At 52.2% G+C, this 27,291-nt stretch overlaps 1 protein-coding gene and 1 pseudogene across 19 annotated transcripts in view; both read right to left on the reverse strand.

The window, feature by feature from the left end:
* DIP2C (disco interacting protein 2 homolog C) overlaps positions 1-27,291 on the reverse strand; it is a 212,566-nt gene that overhangs the window by 60,160 nt on the left and 125,115 nt on the right. For 8 of the 19 annotated variants that reach the window (XM_039870921.1, XM_039870927.1, XM_039870924.1 and 5 more), the window contains 5 exons: positions 24,257-24,328; positions 22,548-22,715; positions 14,355-14,462; positions 4,966-5,091; positions 2,370-2,579 (listed from right to left, as the gene is read on the reverse strand). In XM_039870921.1, the coding sequence (XP_039726855.1) occupies positions 2,370-2,579; positions 4,966-5,091; positions 14,355-14,462; positions 22,548-22,715; positions 24,257-24,328 (684 nt within the window). Of the gene's footprint in view, positions 1-2,369; positions 2,580-4,965; positions 5,092-14,354; positions 14,463-22,547; positions 22,716-23,038; positions 23,987-24,256; positions 24,329-27,291 lie in introns of those variants that run through there. The other 11 variants (XM_039870936.1, XM_039870938.1, XM_039870937.1 and 8 more) reach the window with 6 other exon arrangements.
* Positions 7,478-7,596, reverse strand: LOC120609790 (uncharacterized; annotated as a pseudogene).

The following is a 27,291-nucleotide window of genomic DNA, read 5'->3' on the forward strand; positions in this document are numbered from 1 at the left end:
TAACGTGTCCCCAACACATGTGTATGGAACCCACACGTGACGGTGTCCCAGATGGGCCAGTCAACAAAGGGAGACAGAGACCTGGCCGATAGACCTATAGCTACAAAAGAACAAACAGCTCTTGTAGAAGACTCTTCAGCTTCCTGAATACACGATATCCGACTCTGAATGCACAACCGTGTTATCTATTCTGTTCTTTCTTAGTCCAGAAATTACTGAGTTTCTCAATTTCCCCACTTCCATGTAGAGAGCTAATTTCTAGAATACCTTACAGACAAGCCTCTTGAAGTTTAAAGCATTCTGCTAATTCTGGGTGCTCTAAGTCGCGCCCCTGCCCTGTGGAGGTGGGCGAAGTGTTCTGGAGGCATCGATCTTCTCTTTTCCAGTTGCCTTAGAATGTCATGTGCACAGAGGTTCTGACTGAGCACTTCCTGGGAACGACCCAGACATTCTGGTTCTCACTGTGAAGCGAGGGCATCTCTGCACCTGAGGTACAGGGGCCATCGTCAGGGCAGGTCTCGTTTTCCTGCATCCAAGTGGGCCGTGGTCAGTCCTCGCTATCTCAGGATGGGGATATCTTGGTGGCCTGTCAGCGTCTTAAGTGTGAAAGCAACATCATACCACACGAGACGCAGCAGCAAGCAGAGCCGCAGAGGGGGACTGAGCACCGCATGCCAAAGCTGCCTGACCTGGGGACACCTGAGCTTCTGGACGAGAACCCACGAGGACTTGGGTTTCCCTCCGCCAACCACAGAGAGGAGGAACATCCCACGTTGCGACAGCCACTTCCACCTTCTGTGGTCTTTTAAGCTTCTGCTTTCTTCCCCTGGGGGGCAAAGAAGTGTCTAGATGTCACCCGAAACCTCCCCACGGGGTCAGAAGCACAGGGTCATGGCTTATTTCACCCTAAATTCCTACGTCAACACACACACACACACTTTTTTTATTTGTTGGTTCTCACTGGTCTCAACAAAAGGTCAAAGGCTGCCAATTCTCTGACTTCATAATTCTTTTGCTTTGCCACAGGAATAAAGGATTTTCATTTTCTCGTTTTATTATTTTGCCATAGCTTTACATTTTTTTCATATTGACGGAAAATTCCCAGATATTCTAGGAACTTATCTTTGTGCCAAAATAGAAATTACTGAAATGCCACCCACTGTAAAGCTATATTTAGGTTACGCTGAGACCTGTGCATCCCTTCAGAGTACGGGCAAATTGAGTTCCCCGTGCAAACTCGCCAAGGGAGAGCCGAGTGCAGTGACTCATTTGTTCAGAACTGTGTGTTTCTCCTGTAAGATTCTGACACGGCCCAGGAGGAGAACCACACACTTCCAGGGCGGGCGTCAGTGGCAGCAGTGAGGGGGCCCCAGGCCGAGCCCTCATGCAGGCGCCGGGCGAAGCAGCTGCAGGACCTCAGCTGCTCTCTTCGCTTCCAAACCACGGAGGAGGAAACTCTATCATCTAAAAATACGAGTGGCTGCACATTTCCATTTGTTTTTTAACTCACCATGACTTCAAACAGAGGCCCTGGGCGCACACTAACCGGCGTGCGAGCTTCTGAACACACACTGAAAGTTAACGGCACCATTTTGCATTTAAGTGTTACTTTTAAAATTCTGGAGAGACTTTCCTAAATTCTTTTTTATTCACAACTGTTCTGAATTATTCTTTTTCCATGAGAAAATTAAACCAGAAAGAGGTGGCTTCTCACAGCAGCCATTCCTGTGAGAACCCAGAGCAGACCTCCTCTGCTGACCGCCGCCCGCACGCACCGGGTCTCCGTCCTGGTTCCACCAAAACGCTGAACATCCTGATCCCGTGCAAATGGTCTCAACAGACCTGGGGCTCACGTGCGCCCCTTCCACACCAGACAAGGACTCATTTCCGTGGCAAAGTGCGGGGGTAAAGAGTGTGCACCCCTGTGACCCAGCCGCACTGCCCACTGGGTCACTCCTCCTCCTGGGATTCTTAACCTCCTTCTGCCCCCATTTCCAGACGTTTTGGGCAATGCCTCTTGACTCTGTGCTTTCCCAGGACAGAGGATCCCACGCCCTGCGGAATCCACACGCAAACCGAGGGGCAGCACCCAGGATGTCCGCCCTGGGGCGGAGGCAGCAGCAGTCACGGCCCCGGCCCCTTCACGTGCTGGAGTCCGCACACGCTTGCCTGACAGCCCTGTCTGGAGCGCATTTCAACGTCAACCAGAAGCAACGGCGACACAGGTGCAGCTCCGGCCCCCTGCTGAGCCAGGCGTGCCCCTTCTCCAGCAGACACTGGTGCAGGGTCTGGGACGGTGGGGAAGCCGGAGACCCTGACGGGTGGGCGGGCTCCGGGCACGGAGTGCGCGGAGACGGGCGCTCACTCACCTATGTGTGTCTGGGCCATGACATCAGCCAGCCGGTGGGCGGCGCCGCTGCCTCCACTCTGGGTGGACGAGGACGAGGTGGTGGAGGTCGTGGAGCCGTGGATAGCCTGGCTGATCCAGTGTTCCATGTTGATGCTGCCCTGGCTGGAGGTGGGCGTCCCCTGGGAGTCGCCCTGCACTGAGCCCTCGTCGTCTGAGCCGGAGGAGGTATCTGCGCAACACGGGAGAGGGGACGGGAGAGGGGATGCGGTGGAGCTGGCGGGCGCGCCCCGCCACCCCGCTCCCAGCCCTGGAGCTCACGGGAGTCAGAGTTGTTCATTTCAGTCGAGAAATGTCCCACCTAAAACACCTCAAGTGAATCGCTAGGAAAGGTTTCTGCCATTACCGTCTCGGGCAACCGCATGCTCACAACCCTTCTGCACTCAGCATTTTGGGAGGAAACCACACGTGTTCTCTCGCACACGTGCCCGGCGTGGCGGTCGAGGGCAGCATGTGCTCAAGATGCTGAACTGGCACATGTTTCAAAGGGACAGTGTCTGTGGCCCTCGTTTAGTCCTGAGCTGGTTCTCTGAGCTGAGACTGACTTCCATGCTCAGTCTGAGTGCAAGACAACCACGTGCCTCCCCAAACGGAGAACCGGGGGAAGGGGGCGCGCCCCCGCAGGAGCCCCGCCCCCTACTCTGACCAGCCGCTCGCGCCACAGCCTCTGCCTTTGCCTAGGACAATGACTGTCACAGCATACTTTGCGGACCACCTAAATGTATTCACTATTACATTCGATTCCTATAAAAATGTTTTCAATATTTTTCTGTGAAAATCATGTATCTCGGATTGAGATTAAACATCACTGTTTTCATTTAAGTTAACGAAAATACTTTTCATTTAACAACTTTTCTCTTAGCAGCAAGGTTTCCGAAAGGAAATCACTGATGGACTTGTTAAACTTCAATTTGATCATGACATTCAGGATCCTACCTCTACGTGAGTTACATGAGCCAAGAGGGAAAAACGGTGTCAGTTCCTCTAGAATGTTTAATGAGAACAAGAAATGAAAGTCTGTCTTAAATCGAGATGCAGGACTTTAACACAACAGTATTTATACAGGATGTTTACATAGATATTTTGTTATCGCGACATGACCTATGCTGTCTGGAAACTTTTTAAAGTTTCGTTTTAGAAATTTGTTAGAAAAGCAACAATATTAACAACTTGACAAATTCTCTCCCCCTGCCTTGCATTTTAAAATAACTTAGAATTATAATTCACATAAAAATGAAATGTACCCAATTTTTTGTATTCAAACCTAAGCCTTTTTTCAACTTTTTTGTTGTGGTAAAATACACGCAACATAAATTTACCATCATAACTACGCTCACGTGCAGGTCCGTGGTATAAACACTTTCATAACATTGCACGGCCATCACGACCACCGTCCCATAGCTCATTTCATTCTGCAAATTTGAACTCTACGCCCATTGAATAACAACTCCCCATTACCCCTCCCCAACACCTGGCACCCACCACTCTACTCTCTGTATGATTTTTACTATTCTAAGTATCTCACGGAGTGTAGTCGTATAGTATTATCTTTTTGTGACTACTGATGATTTCTCTGAGCATAATGTCCTCAGTGTTCGTTCGCGTGCAGCCTGTGCCAGAATGTCCTTCCTAAGGCTAAATAACATTTGATGGCATGTACACACCACATTGTGCTTATCCATTCATCTGCTGATGGACACTTGGGTTGCTTCCATGTTTTGGCCATCATCAACATCAGTGTACAAATACTGGAGATCCTGTTTTCAATTCTTCTGAGTATATATTCAGATGTGGGGTTGCTGGGTCATACAGTAAGTCTATTTTTAATTTTCTGAGGAACCTCCACACTGTTTCTCATAGAAGGCGGCACCACTTTATGTCCCCACAAATAGTACACGAGGGTTCCCTTTTCTCCACGTTCTCGCTGGCACTTGTAAGTTTTGGCTTTTTGATAGTGGGCATCCTAAGGGGTTAGGTCAAATCTCATTATGGCTTTTATTTGCATTTCCCTAATGAACAGTGACATGAGCATCTTTTCATGAGATCATGGCCACATGTATGCCTTCCTTGGGAAAATTTCTATTTAAGTTCTCAGTCTTAAGACTTTTGAGAAATGCACACAGCCACATACGCATGCCTTACCCCGAATGCGCCCTCAGACCCTCGACTGTCCGTGCTCCACTCCCCATCCCAGCTTTCCACAGCAAAACTGCAGACCACCAGCCCTCCTGACAGACACACCACCCCTCCTGACAGACACAAAAGTCCTCGAGAAATGCTAGCAGACCGAATCAAGCTACGTGAATATAATTTTATGAGACTTTCAGTGTACAGTAGCTCTGAGGCTTGAAGGTTCGCGCTTTTACACAGACGTGACGATGGGTCACCCCCCTCCGCGTTGAGTCAGGGCGCACATGCCGTTTCTGGATCCCGCGGTCACAAAACTGGAATCAGAGCACCGCTGTTTTACAGCTAAAAGGCGGCAGCGGCCGGGCCGGCGCGATCGGCTCTGAGGCGCGCTGCCTGCGCTGCGAAGCGGACGGAGGGCTGCCGCTCACCTGGAGGCGTGTAGGCGTCCATCGAGGTCTGCACGACCAGGGACCTGCGCTTGGAGGGCATAGGCACTGCCATCTTCCTTTCTTTGTGTTTCGCAAGCGCCGCCTGAACAGCTTCTGTGTGGACGTCTAAACAGAAAGAGAGCTCAATGACCCCATTGTTCGGGGACGTCCCGAAGGCCACATGCTGGTCCCTGCTCGCTCCGGGCCTGTGGACGAGTTCATCCTCCGGCAGGGACTGTCACAGTGCACGGCTGGGGAAGGAAGGGAAAGCGTGAACCCGCTGGCTGGGAGCCCGGGCAGAGGACATGCAAGTTCCCTCGCAGACTGTCACTCACTTCACGACCCTCAACTCTGCATGAACAGCACTTCCTGGCTGCACACGGCTCTGTGACGTGCCTTTTCTTAGGGTGGGTGGGCCTTGACCTTTAGGTACTTCTTCAGTCACACCCACAAGTCTCAGAACTCCTTCTGGTGCTGAGGGAGGTATGGTCACGTACAGGTCGTCTGCACGGCTTCAGCTGACACTTACCTCTCACTCAGTCCCGGCTAGTCACTGTGGGTGTCTGGGGACTACTAAGCTGTCACCCTGACCCCACAACTGCTACTTGCTGCCTGATATGAGGCCACATCCCCGGACGGGTGCTGGGATGTGAGCAGCTCACGCTCCATCGGGTAGAGACAGACCACGGTCGAGAGACAAGAAAGAATGGACATGGGGACACAGGCTGATGGAGCAACAACTTCGCCCCAAGACAAAGGCTGTGCTCTCCTCGAGAAGTCGAAACAAGGGGGAGTGAGCACACAGTCAACATGGGGTGTCCAGGGAGAGGGCGACTGGCTCGAGGCCCCAAAGTGCAGGAGCAGAGGAGCTGGCAGCGCAAACGGGGCCCGAGGCCGGGCATGCAGGACAGGACAGGACAGGGCCTACGCGGCGCATGTGTGCCAGGCACCAGGGGCCCTACAGGGACAGCATGAGCTGCCTCCACTGGGTGGGGCTATCTGGCTGCCGTGAGGCCTGCGAGAGACCAAGAGTGGGTGCCAGGAAGCCGGGGGAGGCGCGGGCACGTTTACAGCCCACTCGGTCCTGGGGCGGCGCGGGGCTCTGGCCTCACAGGCAACGATGCACAGATAGCACGCCCTCCCCGGTCGCCGGTCTGCCAAGGGCATGGCCAAGCTTCCAGCTCAGGCCTGGTGTCCCCAGGCCAAGACTCTCCACCCCGAGCCGCGCTGCCCAACTGCCATCCCATGACAGCCCCACCCGGCCGGCACGTCGCAGGGGGCCGGTCACATGCCGCCCACGTCCCTGAGTGAAAGCTGCTTCACTGGGACCCAGCCGCACGTGCAGACGGAGGCTGCTGGGCGCTGACGGCGGAGCCGAGTTGTGGTGACAGCCCGCGAGGCCCAGAGTGCTGAGCGGGCCTGCCGCCTGCCTGCAGCCCGTCTCAGAGCGCACAGCCGTGCACCGCTCCGACCCCAAGCGCCGCTGCGGCAGAGACTGAGCCCTGGACTCTGTTCTTAAACTCCGATGCAAAGCCGCCGAGTGAAGGACTCGTTCACGGCCCGAAGCCGAGGAGCTCACCGGGAGCTGGGAGAGTACTTAATTCTCCGTACCTCAAACACGCTCGCTCCATTTCATATGTCCCACTTCCAAACTTTTGTATATAATTTCAAATTACAGAAAATGTGCAAGAAAAGTACAGAGAATTCCCATAAACTTTTACCCACATTCATGATTGTTCACATTCGCCCCACTGCTTTTTCTTTTAGCTCATCATCAGAAAATAAATAGCAGACACCATGCTCCTCTATACCTAACTATTCCAATGCGTTTCCTAAGAGGCGTTATTCTCTTAAGTCACGTAAATTCTCAAATTCCGGAAACGGAACAGTTACAGCGCTGTTACCTAACGCAGCTGTCCCAGGACCTGCCTTCGCAGCCGCTGTCTGTGCTGGGCCCCCGCAGGCGCGCGCGCGCAGTGCAGGGTCTGCCAGGAACCTGGGTGGAGTTCATATTCGGACGTGGGGGCTCCTTGCTCGGTGGCTCATTCTTGCCCAGGTTTTCCAGCTGTTCTGACACATCATTCCAGTAGTCCATGGCTTTCGGGAGTCCCACGCCAAGGCGCGTGGGGAGGACCTCCACGGCGCCTGGTACACAGGAAGACGGCCAGGCAACGGCCCTGAGCATGTGCCGGGCCACCGGCAGCCTCCCGTCTGCATCTGGAAGGCGAATCCCAAAGGGCAGCCACTCGGCCCTAGGTCATTTCACATCATCACTCACTGTTCACCCACCAAATGAATGTGTACCGAATATCTACTGTGGCAGGCTCTGCTCTGCCATAAATTATCTCCACTTTCTTTTTGATTTTTTTTCTTAGTTAATCTAGTTGGAAGTTTAGCAACTATACTGATTTTTTTTTTTTTTTTTTTTTTTTTTTTAGGCGAGGCAACCCTTGGTTGACCTCACAGATTGCAAGGACCCTGTCAGTTTAGAATCCCTTATTTTTATTTTTTACACCTACAGCACCTGGTCTTCCTAGGTGGTCTCCCATCCAAGTACTAACCAGGCCTGACCCTGCTTAGCTTCCGAGATCAGACGGGATCGGGCTTGTTGAGGGTGGCATAGCCGTAGACAGATCTTTTCAAAGAAACAGCTTTTTGGCTTCTTTGATTTTCTTTATTGATTTCTGATGTTTTCAATTTCATTAGTTTTCCTCCAACTTTTATTATTTATTCTCTTCTTTGGATTTATTTTGCTCTTCCTAGTTTCCTTAGACCGAAGCTTAGATTACTGACTTTAGACCTTTCTTCTTTTCTAATATATGCATTCGGTGCTTTAACTTTTGCCTCTAAGCAATGCTTGTACAGCATCTCACAAATTTTGATCACTTGTATTTTTATTTTTTTAGTTCAAGATACTTTCAAATTTCCTCTATGACTTTTTCTTTGATCTACACTATTTAGAGCATGTTGCTTAATCTCCAAGCATTCTTTATGCAGATGTGAGTATCTATTCACCTTCGGTCCACCGAGGAGCTCCACATTTTTAAAATCCTTTTGGCATTTGATAAACTACTCTTTAATGCTATCTGCAATTTCTTACTTTTATTAAAAATGTGACAGTTGTCAAAAATGCACTAAAATATAAATGGAGATTGAACATGTTCACTTTCTACCTTATGGGCAACTTTATATAGACTTGAAAATTTTCTTCAGTTGTTTAGTAAAAGTGAAAGAGAAAGGGTTTTTCCTGCCACAAGATATAATTTTTTTTTAAAATATAAACAAGCATAACTTACACCACCCTTCATCCTGGTTACTGCCCGATCGCTAGCATCTCCTCAAGTTCTGTCTCGGAGCCCCATCTCTCTGCTCACATCATCTGTCCCCAACTGTGGGGCAGCGCTCTGCCCACCGACCTCAGCTCTGATGGATCGAAGACGGGTTGCTGATTTTCCATTCGTCAGGTTTTCTCTGGTGGTGAGGACTTTCATGCTTCCACGACACGCTGGCATGGAAACCAGTATTCATCCTCTATTCCATTTCGACTTTATTATCTTCTCATTTCTCCTTTCTGTGGACTTACCAATATTCCTTTTCTAACTTTTTAAGTAAAATCCTTATTTCTTCAATTTCCAGGATCTCCGCTTACCTAATATAAATATTTTAAGCTATCAATTTCCAAGTACCATTTTGGTCCACTGCACGGATTTTGATTAATCACTTTTTCACCTTAAACACACAGGCTGCTGACAGGTCCCTGCTTCCAGCCAGGAACCCACCCCGCCCGGCCACGCCCCCCTAACTGTTCCTGGTACACCGACATCTCTGAAATGCACATCTGACTGCGCTGGTGTCTGTTTAAATGACCAGGCAAAGATACCCTGACTGGGTTCATTTTCATTAGCTTTGGACGAACAGACCTCACTGACCTGTCTTCACCGCGTCCCCCACCTTTGCCCCAACTCCCGCACAACCTTGGCCCTGGAGAGCTCTGTGAAGAATGTCCCTTTGTGCTGGCAGCTTCTGTATCTGCAGTGCCCTGTGGAGGAGACTCTTGCCTAAACTGTGGCTAGTGAAACAGAAGAAAAGGAACTTAAATTTTCTTTAATTTTAATTGATGTGAACATAAAATGACCCATGTGGCTTTCGGCCACTGTGTTGGACAGTGCAGCTCTACGTGAACAGAGCCTGTCTTTCACGGGGAATCGTTAGTTGAGTATGTGCTCTGATTTGTACTTTCTTCTTACTCTAATGTAAGAAGAGTTTCTGATTTGTATTGGAATAAATAAATAATTGAGTTGTTCAGAGAGAAGACAGGTTATAAAGAACCACATTTAAATCAGTAAATTCAAGTTGAATAGAAGGAAAACCCTTCTCAACCTAGAAAATTAAACTTTAGCATCAAAGAAGAACTTGCTATAGGGTAAATAAACTCTTTAGAAGCAAACACAATATTTTCTACATTTTTGCCTTGCCTTCAGAGCACAGCAGAGTACTCAGCATACAAAATTATTTGCACATTTGTTGAATGAATACTAGGATACAAGTCTTTGTTCCCAGAAGCTAAACATTGTCATGAAACAGACTTTAAACTCTTGTCAGCATAAAATCAGCCTCAGGAATGAATTCAGATATACAAGTTTTTATTTCATGTTCTCTCTCAATTAAAAAAAAATAATAAAGAACCAAATTTTTACAAGTCTCGTAACATTGATTCTGACTCAAAGAATGCTTTACGCTCTTAAAAATTGCTGACAACCCTTAAAAGTGTTTGCTTATGGGGGTAATACTTTGATATTTGCTGTATTAGAAAGTAAACTTTAAAAGTTTTGAAACACAGGACTTCACAGTCACAGTTTCACTAGCTGTCGGAACCCTAACCTCCCCTCATCAGGCAGCCTCTGGAAAAACCGACTGTACACGCGTGAAAAAACGAGAGCGAAAAGGGCAAGTAACAAGTGGGTGTTATTCTGAAGACAGTCTGACCTCACAGACATCCCTGCTGGGGTCGGGAGACCCCTGGGACCCCTGGGGGCCTCGAGCTCACCGTCCTGGTGGAGGACAGGGCTCCGTGACATTTTCCCTGGAGTGCGGGGGGAGGAGTCCGCACGGCTGACCTGAGAGGCAGCTGCCTTGTCCACGTGCACACACAACGTAACGTATCGTTTTTACTGCTTCTAAGCTCATAAAAAGACAAACAGATTGCGCTGCATTTTGGTTTTAATATTCTTTGTCATAGTCAGCCTTGCTTGGAAAGAAAAACACCACAAATCTCTAGGTTCTCTTTCCTAGGGTTTTCAGTTGGGGGAGGGGAAGGGAGTATTTAAAAATAGCTAGAGTTTCTAAAGCTCTAATTTAGACTTTATCAAGTAAAAATAATAAAGTGCCTAATATAGAACTTGACATTTTCTAGATGCTCAGTAAACACCTGTTCGTGATTCATCCACTTTCCGAATCAAAGTTTCCAAACGAAGTTATGTACATAGAAGAGAGGGGCAAATGTCACCACGAACCCTGTGGAAGTTTATCACAGCGTCAGGCTGCAGGCTCAGGAACGAAACGGAAAAATGGTGCCAGGAGAGGTTAAGTTTGAGGCTATACGGTTGACTAGATTGTTAATTAGGTCAATCATCTAAAAGATAATAAAATTACTTCTTGCTGATAAACTTTGGTCCTTGAAGCAACCAAAGGAGCTCTACTGAAAATTAAGTGGTCAAAGAAATTTAGAAAGCAAAATTTCCTGAGGGCCACAAAACTCTTTTGAATGTCTTAAATCTTCTAAGCTGGCTCGGGAGAAAATAAACCAGAAAATCCTGAAACATGTACACTGGTAACAAACTACAAGCTAAGGTTTCGTATTGTGTTTTTAAAAACAATGTAAGAACACAGACATCATTACAACTAGATTATACTGATGACAGGACAGAGCACCGAGTGAGCCCTCACAGCAATCCACGGGCCCTTTTCTCCTTTCCTGTACGGTGGCTGCCGTGACATGCGTGTGTGTGTGGGGTGAGCGTGGCACTGGTTATAGAAAATGAGAACCCCAACTGAGATTTCACAAACGTGTGGAAAGGCTCAATGGATAGGTTGGTTGTACATGCAAATTAAGCAGTCATTATTCAGAACTGAGAGGAGTAAAAATTTTTGAAAAATAAAAGTGTATATGAAATTCATTTCCTGTGCCTTACATCAAGATCCCCAAGCCCCAGGCCACAGACCAGTACAGGTGCTGGACTGTTAGGACCTGGGCCACACAGCAGGAGGTGAACAGCGGGTCAGCAAGAGAAGCCTCATCTGTATTTGCAGCCGCTCCCCAGCGCCAGCTTCACCGCCTCAGCTCCACCTCAGATCATCAGGCACTAGATTCTCGTAAGGAGCACCGGCCCCTGGCACCAAAAAGTTTGAGGACCACTAACTTACATGACACTTCAAGGAATGTCTACATGAATTTCCATAGGGATTCTCTACATAGACAGTGAAGAGCTGAGGCAAACCCCCCAGCTCCAACCTACAAGCAGAGACCAGAGACCACCACCTACGCAGGTACACCATCTGGACACCTCAGAGCCACCTGCTTCTCTCTCTCCCACAGCCCGATGTTACTTATCATATCTCAGCTCTCACTGGCACTGGCTCATCCCCTAAACACACACAGCCTCAGGCATCTGGGACTCCTCCCTTTCTAACCCCCACTCCCCAGTGCCACCTACCAAAATCATCTCCAAACCCGAACACTGCTCCGGTCATGCCCAAATCTCCAAATGGGGATCTTTCAGATAAAGTCCAAATTTCTGAGCATTGTATATGAAGATCTTAAAATCTGGCCCCTCCTACATAATTACTTGCTTTTCCCCAACTGTACTATGCTCTCATCTTCCGTCTGTCCATCCTTCCAAAACTTTTAACCAAGCAATATTTTAGGTGTTTGCATGCATGAATAAACAAAACAAAGACCCTTGTCTTTGTGGACCTCGCATTCCTAAAGTAGATGGGTAAGCAGGTTATGGTTGATAGGTAATAAATGGAGAGATGATAGAAAGATGGATGATTGACAGGTAAATAGATAGATGGTTAAGAGACAGCTAACTAGATAGCTAGGTGACTGATACAGGTAGGCAGGCAGAGGACAGATGGATAGATTACTGACATAAGTAGAGAGAGAGATGACTGATGGACAGATAGATCATGGACAGTGTTGGGGTGGGAAGTACAATGGAAACCAATGAACCAGGATGGGGAAGTGTAGGGACTGTGTATGAAGTGATGCAGAGCCTTTCCATTTTAACTGGGTGGTCAGAGAGTGCCTCGCAGGAGCCAGCACACCTGAGCAGAGCCCTGATGGGAGTGGGGAACCGGCAGTGTGTGTGCAAGGGGAGACGACGGGCAGAAGGGACAGGCAGTGCGAAGCCACCCTCCGTTCTCCTCCTCAGTGTCCCCACAGCGGGGCGCTGGTCCCACAACCTCTTCCCCCCTCAAAGAACAGAGGTGACATGCACATGAGTGAGACGTACCTGAGGCCACCACCCTGGCTGCGTTAACCTCTCTCAGGCTTTCACTGTCTGACCACCTGTCCTTCCCACCCCCTAAAATAACCAGGAGTTGCAAAGCACCGTGCACCTTATCGAAGGCCATAGAAACATCAGGGTTTATCGTCCCCGACCTCTCACATGAGGAAACACCAACGGTGTAGGAAACCGACTGTGCTGGGGCCTGATTTCATCTCAATCTAAAAGGTAACACAGTTACAGGTTAGAAACGGACACAAGGTCTAATCTTCCACGTGCTAAGAAGCCAGATGACAGGGCCGGACGAAGCTAGACTGGCACCTGCTCTGACGAGCTACTCGCTGTGGGACCATCGACAATCATGTTCTTGCCTGAACTGTCATTTTCTCATCCATAGAATGAAAGTAAGACTACTTGACTACTTTCTTTGAGAACTGAAGATGCTGACAACAGTAAACGAGTCCACGTGTCTACTGTATGTGAATCTACGTGTCTCCGTGTACGTGCGCATACCAAGTGTTAGCGCATTATCAAGACAGAGGAGCTGGCAGGAGCCGCTCATGGCACGCTGACAGCACGATGTCTGTGCCCCTGCTGTCCCAATGATTCCAAAGGGCCCCTGAGACGCCTGAGTGAGATCGGCAGGCTCTCGACACGCACTGAGCATTGGCGTAGCTCCGAGGCACAAGGTAGAGCTGGGAACACACACCTGCTTTCACCCCACCCCACGCACCACCTCAGGCACTGAGCTCCTGAGAAGGCCAAGAGCCAGGGGCCGGCAGGAAGGCCGCACTGGGCCTTTCCCAGTTTCCCGAGTGCACCCTCCTCTTGTGCAGACACCGACACTGGATGCCGTAAAGTCTCCATCTTCCCGTTCTCCCCACAGAAAGGAGAGCGGGGCCAACGAGTCGGCAGATGGCTCCTGAGAGAGCACGACAGGGGGTCTGTCCTCATTAGCGGGAAGGTCAGAGGGATGTGGCCCCATCTAGCCCTGCTGTGAGCTGGCTGAGCTACTTTATCTCCTGTAGCCTTGGCCTCTGCTTTTGTGACATGAAAAGGTAGCAAGCACTTCACCTTTCGTTATGAAAAGGACATGACATCACATCTGTGGAAGTGGTTTGCAAAACATAAAGCGATATACAGGTGTTACAGTTTAAACCATTAGCAGCAGCCCACACGTGTCCTGAACCATGTCCCAGCAACACTTACCGATAACATCCTTTTAAGAGGTATAGAGAAGCAGGGAAAAACAATCGTTATCTAGATCTTGAAAAAAAATCTCGCAAAACGTAATTAAAATATTAATCACAGTACACGTTTTCTGATGCTAAATTAGTGAAATAAATTCAAGCCAGCCAAGCCCGGGTGATGACTACAATAAAACGGAATTACCAAGACAGCATCATAAAACACAAGGGCGATAACAAACAAAACATAAACAGTTCTAAGAATTTTTCTTTAAACTGTACTTGGAAAACAGAAGTCACTGAGATTTAAAAAGAAAAAAAATCATACAAGCAACCAAGTTCATAAAAAGTACAACCAAACTGTTGAACAGTGACACCTAAAAGGAATGAGCGAAGTTCAGCTCCTGAGAAATTAGTTTTTAAATTACTATGAGATTCTAAATAGTAAACACTATCTTTAAAATGTGCAAGTAGTTAACTATTTACAGAATTTCAGCGTGAACGCTAGAGAGAACACGTGACGAGACGGGACGCTGTCGTCTGTGGGTCACACACGGAGCGGCACATTCGGACTTGCTGCGGTCCCGCCTCACACGCACGCAGCCGCTGCAGACACGCGCCCACTCGTCCACGTCAGCACCTCAATACCACAGACCATGGCGTCAGAGACCTCGCGTCCACTCTGGTACCTTACCCGACCGGTAGCGCTCATCTCGTGACCCTGAGGACCTTCGGCGGTGGTAGCGGGAGGAGGAAGGAGTGACCGGGGCCCGGCGCTCTGGCGGCAAAGCTTGGTCCACCCCTGGGGTAAGGGAAACAGCAACGTAAGGTGAGGCTGTACGTGGCAGCTGGCGTCAACTTACTCTGTGCACAGGTGCCCTGGCAGGTCACAGCCCAGACGCCCCATACCCACAGCCCAGCCGGAGCTCGCGTGGGAGAGGATGCGGACCAGGCGACGGATGACGAGGCTGAGGAGAGGTGACCAGCAGGGCACCGTGGCCCTTAGAAACGGCACAGGCTCCTGCTCACTGCACTTGTCTGAGGCGTCACGGGGAGAGACGTAAACTCGGGCACAAGCAACACTGACATCTTCGGGGTTGGATAAAAAAATAATGGAGCTCAAAGCACAGAACCAAGTTATGGTCTTTTTCACATAACAAACATATAGAGAGAATTAAAAAGTACTTAAGAAAACTTAAGGTTACATTTATCAATGCTAACTTTCAAATAAATCTCCCAGTTTATTTCAACAACATAATTCAGGTAACAAGAATTAAGCATAAACGTCCATCTTTGTTCAGTCCAAATTTCTAAGTCTCCGGAACCTTACTACATTTAAAGGTAAGTAACGGAACAGATGAACCCAAAATGCTGATGTGGTCCGGTAAAATGACCTGATGGGTACGAGTCCACAGTGGCCTGAACCTGGCGACCACAGTACCTCTCATACTTCAGAACTAGAGCATCCAGAGCACCGCCTGGACAAAATGCATCCCGCGGGACAGACGTAGCCGCCACAGCTCAGGGGTGTAGACGTGGGGGCACTGAGCACGCAGCACGAGCTGCTGCTGCTGCTTCCTCAGAAAAGGACCGGTAAGCGATGCCTGGTAGGACGTGAACCGGAGACCACAGCCTTAACACAGCCCTGTTCAGCCCTGGTTCTCAGGATGACTCCAGGGGCGTGACTCATCACCTGCGACAACCTCGCTCTTGGAGTTTCCTTCTGCTCTCATGCTGGCTGGCTGGCCAGATTCTAAGCAAAATTATCTGTAAATTTGAAATTTTACTTATATGTTTGTTTGAAAATTATTTGTACGCATCGCCTTTCATGCCGATTACTGCTGCTGAGAGGTGAAGTGTCATTCTGCTGCTGTAATCTTTACATAAAAGCTGTTTTTCTCTCTTTTCTTGTCAGCTTCACGATTTCTTCCTCATTCCCCGCGGGTGCTGCCGGCAGTGCTGAGCTCCGTGGCAGGCCCCCAGGTCTGTGCCCAGCAGGTCTCCCACCTGGGCGGCTCCATCCACCCAGAGAGGAGGCCTCCCGGTCTCCTGTGCCGGGTTTGCACCCAGGGCCAGAGCTGTCCTCGCCCCGAGTGTGCACGTTTAGTGCCTTGGTGTTCCGTGCACCGGGCGTCCATTTCTCCAGGGAGTACCCTCTCTGGGGAGCGGGGGCACGGGTCACCACTTCTCGGATGCTGAGCCCCCTCGGCGAGCGAGGAGCCTCACACATCACGGAGACATGTCACCGCTTCTCTCCCCTTCTCCTGGCCGGGGGCTCACTCATGTCCTGGTGCAGTTCTGGGAAGAACAGCCAAATGGACACTTTCGTGAGGCCAAGGTTACACAGCACTCAACTGGTATGTGCACCTAATGGTTCTCTTTCAACCGCAGTCCTGTTACCTGCCAGGCTTATTCAAACCTGCTTCCCAGACGGGCTTTGACCTTGACCCCTTCTAGGCCCCCAGGTGGGAGGTACACAGTCCTGACACACGCGTACCCTCTACGCAGACAGGTGGCTCATGCTCACCTGTGTGTGGACCCCGCCTGTCTGTCCTGGAAAGCTAACAAGCACACAAACAGCATCAACATTTGCAATCCCAGGCTGAAACATGGAGCTTACAACGCAAGTTCTGAAAAGAAACAAATTTGACAAAAGGAGAATAGCTTCAACAGGTCACAGTGACAAGACGTTAAAAGACACTAAAATATTGGTGAGCATGTCCACTCCTTAACTTGCATCTGACCTCCCTGTGAGTGAAATCTGAGGTGGCTAAAGCTGCGTTCTGAGAAAAAGCCATCAGTCAAACATGCGACTCTAAAGTAGAGTTCCACATCACCGCAGGGGTGCCCGGAGCGACAGCGGAGGGTCCGGCTGGTCGCACACCATGGGACGTGGCCAAGCACTGCTGCTGGGATGGGCCCCTTCCCGGTGACGCTGACGCACGGGGAATCAGTAATGCTGAGCCACGTAACCATGGCTCAGAATTTGGCGTCGTTGAAGTCTGGCATTCACACCACATCTCGGGAAAGCTGCAGACCAACCAGAGTGTGACCAGTCCCAGGATGACAGAGACCCCGGCTGGGTGAGTAGCTGTCCGAAAACACGGAAGCCAGGCAACAAAAATTAGCCCACCTCAGGTGACACATGACGAAGCTCAAGATGGGCTCCTTCCCGCACGACAGGGACCAGCAGTATATGCCAGGCGCTGGCCCGGCTGCAGAGCCCCCCGGGGACCAAGGGGGACAGCTCCAGGGACAACCTATGCCTCGGGCCTGTTTCCCACCTTTAGACAGAACTGAAAAGAGCGACTGGCACATGACTGCACTGGCGTCGGCGCTGTATCTCTGCGTCATTCACTGACACACCCCCCAGTCGCAGGCGCTGGGGCTGCTGCCATCCTATGTGGAAGTGTGGGCCCCGATCTGGGCTTTCGCCTCCAGCCAGACCCACCTCGAGCAGCATTTAAACATTTGCTCCTAACTGCCCTTTCTTTTGCGATGGGTGTCCTCCCCTACCTGCCGCGCCCCTCCCCGCCTCCGCCCCGCCGGTGCTTCCAGGTACCGTCATCACTTGAGACAGAGGCCCTGTGCTATTCCATGCCACGTGCCGGTGCAGTAACTATGTTACGTGGCCTGGCCCCTCACAGGCAAATACTGCCTGCTGTCCCTGTTGGCCCCCGGGCCTCTCGTGTCCCATCCGTCCCCACTTCATTCCAGGCAAGGGTCTGCCTCACCCATGTTCCTTCCCTGTGCCTTGTCAGCAGAAAATGGAGCCCAGACCCCTCCACGTGACCCTCTGTCTCCCGCACCCACCCACCCTCCGCCCGCCGCCTCTGCCACTCGGGCCGCCATGGCTCAGACAAGCAGAACGGTCACTTGGCCTGAGCTCTGCCCTGTCTTGTCACACTCCATCCTCCAAACACTCTGTCCCTCCAGATGTGGAAACCTCGTTCAAGACCAAGGGGTTTTTATTAGACCTCCGGTCATTTCTAACAGGTGACTGAGAAGCATCCCCCCAAGACGATTCCTAACCACGCAGTTGTCCCTAAACACCAACCAACGTCTGATTATTAAGTGTAGTCACTTCATTAATGAAGGCAAACCAGACCCTGGATACCAGTGACTCTCTCTCTCCTGAGGACAAGGAACAGTGGTCATCGCTTGACACAGCACTGAGCACAGGCCACACTTGGAGCCCAGACACGTGGCTATTCTAGAAAAAAGTCAGGGTTTCTATATTCAAACAGTAACACAACACCGAAAAATCTAGGTTTTCAGCACGGTTTGGGGTAAGTGGAGGGCGAGGTGACGGGGACACAGCACGTGGACCCTCAGCCTTGCCCCACCAGGTGTGGGCAGCTGCGTTGACACGTCCCGCGGGAGTGACTCTGGCTCCCTGGGCCCTCACGAAGCCCACGCCTCTCCTGACCTCCTCACATCCGGCGTCCGCACAGCCCCCAGGCACCCTGGGCTCTGGGCCTTGGTGAAACCTCCCATTTCTCCACACTTCAAGTCTGTCCACAAACACCTTCTGAAAGGCCTGCCGTCCCGCGCACCCAATGACACGCCTCCACGGAAGCAGCACCACCTACGGGTGCGACCAAACACGCGGAAGCACACAGCATGACCGCCGTGCGAGAGGTGTGAGGGTCCAGGGTCACAGGCATGACGACACCACGGAATGGGCAGCTAGGAACCCCATCAGATGGGATCCCCCCCCAGCGGTGCAGCCAGCTCCCGCTCCTGCTGCTGCTGCCGCTAGCCCGCCCTTCGTGAGCACAAACCTCTAACAGCACGAGCCGCCACCCCTTCCCAGGAAAACACGGTCGCCTGATCAGGGACTCGACCGGGAAGCGTGTGAATCACCTGGGAGCCCTCTGGTGGCGCGTGTGCATTTGCACCGCGTCCTGCGTCATGACACGGGTCTTCGCTCGTCGGAGACATGAGCTCAGAAGAGAGTGCGCACGTGGTCAGGGTTGGGGCGTCGTGTTTGTGCAAACACGTGCCAGTGACAAAGCCAGTGTCACTGTGTGGTGGACGCACAGCAACCCCATGGCCAGCTACCCAGACTCCAGAGGTGTCACATGGGAGCGGCCTGGCTACGTTCCCAGTTAACTGCGTACATGAGGGGTGGAGAATCTGACGGTGATGTGCCACCAAAAATGACAAGACAGTCATCTGATCAAACAGCCGCCTGCAGAAAACTAGGAACATCCTTTAGGTCACAGGGAGCAGCAAACTGCACGAGGCCTGGGCCCACGGCTCACCTAGGACACAGGTGATCCGTCCTGAGCAGATGAAAGCTCATCCCTGGTTGGAATTCAGTGTCAGGAGGTCCATGCTAAAAATTCATGTTACGCCAGAGAGGGACGATATTTGGGCACGGGGAGCGTTGCCATTCCACTGAGAGGCGACCACGATTCAAACACTTAGGTTCCTCTGTCTGGGACTTGACCCTGCATCTTACGCCCCCACCCGTCTTAAATAAACAGCACGGTGGGACTCCTGGCACAGGACATGGGCCCCCACCGTCCCGGTCAGGATGGTCGAACACCGAGCCGTGCCTGGGGAGACTGGGTCTTGTGGCAGAAAGAAGATACGGACCGGACTGTGTGCCCAGCATCGGAGGAGCGCGAAGGCTCTCAATTTAAAGGGAACGGTCAGAGTGACTGACCACACTGGAGAAGGCTGCCATCAGCTTCACCTCCCAAAGAGCGCGGAACACGCTGGTACGTGACTCAGGTGAGGACGTTCCTCATCTCGGAGGCCAAAGCGCAACACTCACAAACGTGTCTGTAGACGACAGGCCACCCCCACGACCCCACGGGAGAGTCTGCAGGGGGGCCAGGCAGCCCCCGGGAACACAGGTCCTCCTGAGGACAGGAGTACAGGACAGCGCCTCTTCAGTGACAGTGCTGAGATCTGGGATTAGTAATATTGAGCCGGCGGAAATAAGCAGAGTGCAAAACCATTTCGTCCTTCAGTCCTTCAGACGTGGACACCGCCAGCAGCACCTGATGCACTGTCTGGCATTTAAACTTACCCACATCAGGAACTGCGATGGAACTGGGACCGCGGGGAGCATCCGTCTGCCGGTGCGCATCGGGCACCACCAGGGGGCGCCCGGCTCCCCGCGTCCCTGGCTGGCTCTCCGCACTCCTTCGTGCCCTCAGGTAAGCACACGCGCTGGCTGCTCGGGGGACACACGGGAACGTGTGGCAGTGGTAACTAGAGCTGCCCGCCAGCACATGTACCTCGAGCTGGCCCAGGCTCCCGCGCCAGTCCATCAGATGCAGACAGTTTCCGTCGGTCTGCCCAGTTCATCCTTCAGCAAGCGTCTGCCGAGTACCCACCACCGTGGGGAGGAGACGGCACTGTGGGCTAGCTGGGTCTTGGGACAGTCACCCACAGTGACCCATCCGCAGTGCTGTGAGTGCTCCAGAAGTGGATGCCGTGACCAACGGGCCAGATGGCCTGTCCCACCCAGAGTGACCAGGGAAGGAATCCGTGTAGAAATGACACCTGAACTTCAAACGACGTGCAGGGGCAGGCAGAGAGCCCAGCGCGTGCCCAACGTGTCACGGGAAACTGCAGGAACATCCGACGACATCGGGCTAAAGGCCAGCCAGGCCGCCGTTTGCGAGACCCTGCAGACACAGACCAGGCCCCGGCAGCACCAGACGTGGACAGAGAAAGGCGCTCTGCCCAGGAGCCAGGGCAGGCCTGCCGCCGAGGCTGAACCCTTTGGTCCCACAACTGACTCCGGGGCTGCATGATACACAGAACTGCCCACTAGTCACCTCAGACGAGTCCCCCAGAGTGCCACAACTGCTTGATCATGGCAAATCCTGTGACAGCGCAGAGCCATCTGGCTACCGAAAAAAAGCCACGCTGGGCTTGGAGACCGTGCCCACGCAGGCCGGTCATCGTGGGGGTGGCAGGTGGGCAGTCGCACAGAAAGCCAGGCCCAGCCACCCACACGTGGGGAAACCGGGCACTGCATGCAGGCACAGAGAGAGCCACTGGATCTCACTGCCTCTCGTCACCAGGGCCCCGTCCCGACGGCGTGGAGGCTCGGCTGTGAGAGTCGACGCAGTGTTAAGATATTCCTGGACAGTGAAGTTTAATCTCTCTTTTTGCGAGTTTTATGAGGTTTAGAGATTAATGAGATGATTCTGAAAGACGCCGCATAGCCAAAAACTGCAAGAGCACCAGGACCGGACAAGAACCTCCCCTAAACACATTTTCTCTTTGACGGTGATCCCCCACATGTGCTTTCTGACCCTTTCCTTCACTGAATACATGACGTTCAGTTTTCTCTGTGGCTTCGGGGACACTTTCTGTCACTTAGGTTTAGGCAAGCATCCAACACACGCTCGCTGAAGATGTGTACCTTCCGGGGAAGCTGAGTCACACCACATATTCCGTGACAGTCACTCACCGCTGAGCAGAACAAAACCAGGAACCCACCTGCCCCAGGGACGGCCTTGGCAGCGCCGAAGCGAGCTACCTATTGGTTTCTGCCGAGCGCCTGAGCAAGTCGCTCTAACTCATAGTCATTCGCAGGTCTTGAAAAAACATCTGGGAAATATTTTTAGAATACTTTCTAAAGAAATCTTAGAATTTTCTCTGATAGATAAAAATAATGTGGAAAAAAAAAGAGGGTTCACCAGAACACGAACCCCTTACAGGAAAGCGGACGGCAGGACAAGGGCAGCTGGCAAAGAGGACGTGAGGCACAAAGGTCCTGCACCAAGGGGACGGCCCCCGAGCCCGAGCCCATGCGGGAAGTCTCGGGTCAGGCCAGCTGCTCTCCCGCCGCCGCCCAGACCGAGTTTGGTGCTAGAGGCTGTCCGCCCGCACTTCCCAGAAACCAAGACAGAGGCAAGCGTGGCACAGCTGGTGGGGCCTCCGCCCCGGGGGAGGGGGCCCGGGCCGTCAGAGCAGCGTCCCCAAGCAGGCTCTCAGCCTCACAGTCCCGCCAAGCGCCGGAGGCTCCTGGGATTGTGCAAAGGACCCCACAGCTAACGCCTGACTCCACCACCCACCAAACCTCCCTCCTCCCACAAGGGTGTCACACATCCATCAGCAAGCAGCTGTGGGGGTGCGGTGGGGGGGGGCAGCCACAGCTGGGTGACCAGGTTGCATGCCCCTCCTGAGATCATGGAGCCCAACTGTAACATTAAAGCTCATCTACGTTTTGTGCAGGATTTTCCAACAGTGCCTTTTGAGATAAAACCCTTAAGATAAGCCTAAAACTTACAAGTGCGTGTTTTCTCATTCTAGGGAAAGGTGTAGGGAACTGGACTTTCGGGCTCTGTGCATCTAAAGCTTTGTCATCTCGACCGCTCTGACCTGGGGGGGGGTGGTGGTCATTACTCTGAGGGTACACTCTGTGGGTAACTGCTACAATTTCTCTCTCAAACCCATAAGTCTGCCCCTGGGGACAGGGCTGTGACGGCTGTAGCTCCTGGTCCCTTCGGCAGATGCCAGCGGCCAGGACCTGCTGGTCCCTCCTTTGCCAAGCTCTCTGGCTACGAGACAAAGGTCGGTGGAAGACCAACAATTTCAAGAAGAATTTTAGCATCTATCACGCGTCCTTCTTTCTCGAGTGTTTTTACGTGGTGCCCCGGCTGGGAAAATGGGGCTGTGAAAACGGCGCGTTCCGTTCTAACAGAAAACACTCAGAACTGGCCCTGAGCCAGCGGGACGGCAGCAGTGCGGGGCCCCCGGCAGTCCCCGTGAGCGCGTCTGCAGGACGGGGCGCACGCACGGGACCCCGGATCCCAGCACGAAGCCCTGGAGCTGTGCCTGCAATGGTGCCGGGTGACGGTCCACCTCACACGCGTCCCCGCCGGGGGCTTCTCTCTCAGAAAAGTGCGCTCACCGAAACGAAAGTAAAACAGAGGCCGGTTTCCTGCAGTGCTGGCCGCACGCTCCCTGCCGGCGGCTTCTCGGATGTCGCACACCCCGATGTGGCTGGAGTGTGGCGGTCTCCTCGGGGCGCCTTCACTGTGCTGCAGTCTGCACCGGGCCACCGCAGCTCCATTCGCTGCTGTAACAAGTTGAAAAAAAACTAATTAATTCAAACTTTAGTTTTTTTTAAATTTGTTACAGCGCTGAGCAGAGCCGCGGACCCCACGCAGAACAGCACAAAGCCCCACAGGGCCACACACCACAGGGCGCCCTGAGCGCCCAGCCAGCACGGCCGGCCCCGTTCTCGGCACCGCGGCTGGACGGCCACCTGCCGGGAGCTGCTTCTGTTTCACTCTCGTTTGGTAAGGCCCAGAAGCGGAAACCTGACACTGTCCAGAGCCTACGGTCAGCCTGCCAGCCATCCTCCGAGACGTGAAGGGGTGCCTGCCAAAAGGGACTCACAGTGATGGCCGTGAGGACTGCCGTCACCATGCCGCTCTGCTGGAGGATGAGAGAAGAGGAAGGGGGTCCACTGTCTAGTCATTTGCCCACACTTGCTCCTAGGGCATTCCACACACGGGCGCCAGCCCACCAAAAACTGGCTCGTTTTTAATTTACTCGGCTGGAACCTTGCTTCTTCCCCTTACAAGCCAGATGCAGCTACGCCAGCCTGCACAGCCGCTCCTCCTCTGTGTTAGGTCCCTTCAGACTGAAGGGAAGAAAGAAGGACACACAGAACAAAACTATAAACACAGCAGAAACCCAATACACGAACCTAGTGTCTGGACCGTGAGCCCCAGGACATACTCACGCCAGCAGAGCGCTGCTGGCATGTCACAGCCTGGAGCGCAGGAGGGACGGAACTGGGGGGCCGCACCGTGCACCTGAGACTTAACCGTTCCCCAGCAGAAGCATCTGAGCAGCTTTAAAGGTTTCGTTTCACCGGTAAGAACGGTGGGGGCCGGGCGGCACCTGTAGCCCTGACACGGCCATGCTTCCTCCTGGAGCATTGGCTGCGAGACCCTCCCAAAGCCTAGGCACTGCCAAGGTCAGCCCGGACCACACCAAGGTGTGGGAGCTGCAGCCTGGCAGGACTTTATTTCCTGGAACGGGCAGAACCCGGCTCACATGCGGAGAGGTTCCATAAACCCGGACACGTGAAAACGCTGGAGCGAAACGGACTCCACGGTGGGGAATAGGCCAAAACCAGGTACAATCGCATTTCAAAACACACCGACCTTTACGATTTTGTAACCCCAGGCAGGATATTACATCATTTCCCAGATTTCTAGGTTTGCCTTGACCCCCAAGGACACCAATAAAAACCCTGGCTTGGTTTAAACCATAAGTAACAGCAATGATTTTTAACTCACTACATCAAAAGTCTAGCTCCTATATTTTTTATGAGTATAGCATTTTGAAGTAATCAACCACATTATTGCCCTCTACAGATGAAATACCTATTAAATTGACCAGGCACACTTATAGAAAGCCGTGCGTCTTGTGGGTTCACAAAATATATGTGCAGTCGCATGAAGGGATGGATGTGGCCAGTCCACGTCAGAAGCACGGTCTTCCCCGGGTCAGGGACTAAGGAAGGCTTTGCGATGACTTGTTTCTCTTGCGTGTGGCAGTTCACTTACAACCAGACAACGTGTGTTACCGTTAAGGTTTACGTACTCGGAGGCTGGGGCAGATAGGCTCCAATGAGCTTCGACCTCTTCTTTTCATACCCTTTTTGTGTGATGTCACCTGTAAGAGAAGGAGAGAGATTCAGAACAGTCCCCACGGGTAGAGCTGATCACTCAACGGCACTGAAGACGACATACAGTTACAGCTGTCTGTGTCCTCTGCTTGCCTTATAATTTAAAAGAAGGCACTTTACATCCTTCACCTTGACTTCTTCCCCTGCCCTCAAACAAACATACGTTGTAGCTTACGTCATGTAAAAACCCTTGGCCACACACAGGCTGGCTCCCCCCGCCCCGCTCGCGAGGTACCGGCTCTGGTGGGGTCCGGAACGACTGTGCAGGTGTCTGCACCACAGGCAGCCACCCCAAACCATCACTGATCAGCACACATCGTCATTAAGGAGCCTTAATCAGGCATGTCGGTACCAAGGACCTCGAACTGCTAGGGTGTTATTGAAAATAAGTGACTTAGACCAAATGAAAACATCAAGTAAACAAAGCGAAAGAACATGAGACCCATGGAAATCCACAATATGAGAGAAGGTACTTGTCGGTAAGACACGAATTAAAACGTTAGACGCGTAGATTCACATACGGATGGGCAGAGACGTCACCAGTACGCTGACTTTCCTCCTCAGTGCTGAGTACACAAGACAAGACGCCTTTGTGACACACCACGGCCCTTCCCAGTTACGAGCGCGAATGCCCACAAAATACTGATTCTGTCCTTGAAGTTTTTAGAATTTGCTTTTTTCCCCCTAATATTCTGATCAAAGCATCATTCCGAGAAGAGCCAAGAGAGCCAAGTTTGAGTAAAAATACAGCAGACACGTGAAAAGTTACCGAGTCATACGTGAATTGGTAAATGTGCGTTTTCTAGTGGTGGATGCTCTCTAGACTTGACCAGACCACGCAGTGCCCTCGGTGTCTAACGTCTGACGCTTGACCGGGGCTCGCTGTGGAGCCATAAACACACGGCTTGCTTTCAAACGCGAGCCGCGAACAGGACGACGTGGAGCACACGCCTGCGCTCAGCTGGGAGCACGCTGGATGCTAGCCTACGTGGCTGGCCACGGTCAGTGCGTGGATAGCCTCCCACACCCTGCCCCATGTCGGCCACGCGACCGAAGCACCCGCGTGCACATGCACACCGGGGAACGGGGAGCAAATGCACGAGACGCTGGCTGGTACAGGCCCTCACATCGCCCCCTTCTCTCCTGCCCTTTTCCTGTTTAGAGAAAGCAGCGCGGCTCGCTGCCAGCGTTCATTCAGCATCACGCACAGGACGCTGCGTTTTCTAGGACTTGATGTTTTCAGCGAGGGACTCACTGAAACCAGAATGCTGTAAATAGAATAATGTCATTTGTTTCCAAAGATTATTGATACACTAAAGCGGTGCATCGTAAAATTTGGGGGTGAGATCAGGACGTAATCTGCTAGTTATCTCGGTGTAAACACTGCAGCCACAAGTGCCACCAGCCAGTATTCTCGGGGCCAACGGGAAATGGGCTAGATGACCACTAACCCTGTACCATCTCAAGACAGAGGAAGACAACTGCAGCCCATCCTCTTGGCCCCTCAAGACCCCCAAGAAGACGGCTGCCCCAGCTTCCCTAGCCATTCGCTGTCCTCCAGTGCATGTCCCTGACCAGTCTCGGGAACTGACAAAACTATGGAGGGCGAGTGGGTGGGTCGCCGTCCACGAGTACACGGTGGCCTCTGATCTGAGAGGCTCCTGTGCACTGGCTGACACCGCTGCTCCTTTCCCAGCCATCCCCTGGCCACCTGGTACTTAGGGCATCTCCCGGGGGCTTCACACACGTCCACAGTCAAGCCCAACCTGTTTCAGTTTGTCCTGCACCCAAGCTTGGCTCGGGCTCTAGAAATCTCCCAGGTGAAGTCTGCGCACTCTCTGGGGGGCAGGCCGTCACACACTCCCCTGAACTCCGGCTGAGTCGTCTTATGCTGGGAAACTCCGACTGTTAAGACCTTGAGTATAAGGGAAACAAGGGCTTTTCCCAAGAAACCATGAGTCTCTTGAGGCAGAGAGGTTAGTGTGGCCTGTCCTACGCGTGACAACCCCTTAGTCCCTATGGCAGCTGATGTCACAGGTAAGAAGCTGAGGCACCAAAAGGGCTTATGCTTTTCGCTCAAGACCCCAGATCTAAAAAGAAAACAAAGCCTGTCCAAGTCTAAAGCCTTGCCCACTGAAACCACGCCCAGAATCTACACCTCCAGCTGGTCAGCATCTCGCCACCTGGACGTCCTGCCCAGCTCCACTAGCCCAGGATGCCCTCTTCTCAGGGACAACCTCGCACGTGCTGCGGCCTGCTGTCACCTCCCAGAACCGGCCCAGCCCAGTGACACCACGGTGGCTGGGCTCCCCCTGGTCACAGTGGTGGTCTTCCCAGGAGGCCATGGGTCCCGCATGGCTCATTCTCAACACCAGGTTGTGACGTCTTTGCGAATCGCTGTCCTCGGACTGCATCCCGACCCCTGCTATGTCACAACTAGGGCTGCATGTTGATGGGTTTAGTCACACAAGCGAGCAGCAGACACAGTGTCGCAGCGTGACCAGTAAACGACCGGACAAACGCATCTGTAAGGAGGGCAAACACGGGCGACGGCTTATGCTTAGCGGAAGGGCGGCGGGGGAATCGGTGATGAATGCACGGTCCCTGTAAGTCAGCAGCTTGGGTGTGACTCAAAAAGGATCCAGCGCCTGTGACAGGGGACCAGGTTCACTCAGGCACCATGAGCGTCAGGGTTAAAATGCCCTTGCTACATTGTGTTTCCCATGGAGAAAGTCTGGGTATTTTTAACTCTCGGTCCAACAGACAAGGCTTATTGCAAACTGACAGAAGCAAACTTCCAGCAGGGGCACTTACGTTCTACCCTTTGTTCTGGGGAGAGCAATGAGGTTTTTGTGCTGATACAATAACGAAGACAGATAAGAGAGAGAGCGAGATGGTAGCTACAGATCGATGATGGTAAATAGATGACTGACAGATGACAGATATAGAA

This window comes from Pteropus medius, unplaced genomic scaffold (genome assembly GCF_902729225.1).
Source record: "Pteropus medius unplaced genomic scaffold, Ma_sr-lr_union100, whole genome shotgun sequence".
NCBI lineage: Eukaryota > Metazoa > Chordata > Mammalia > Chiroptera > Pteropodidae > Pteropus > Pteropus medius.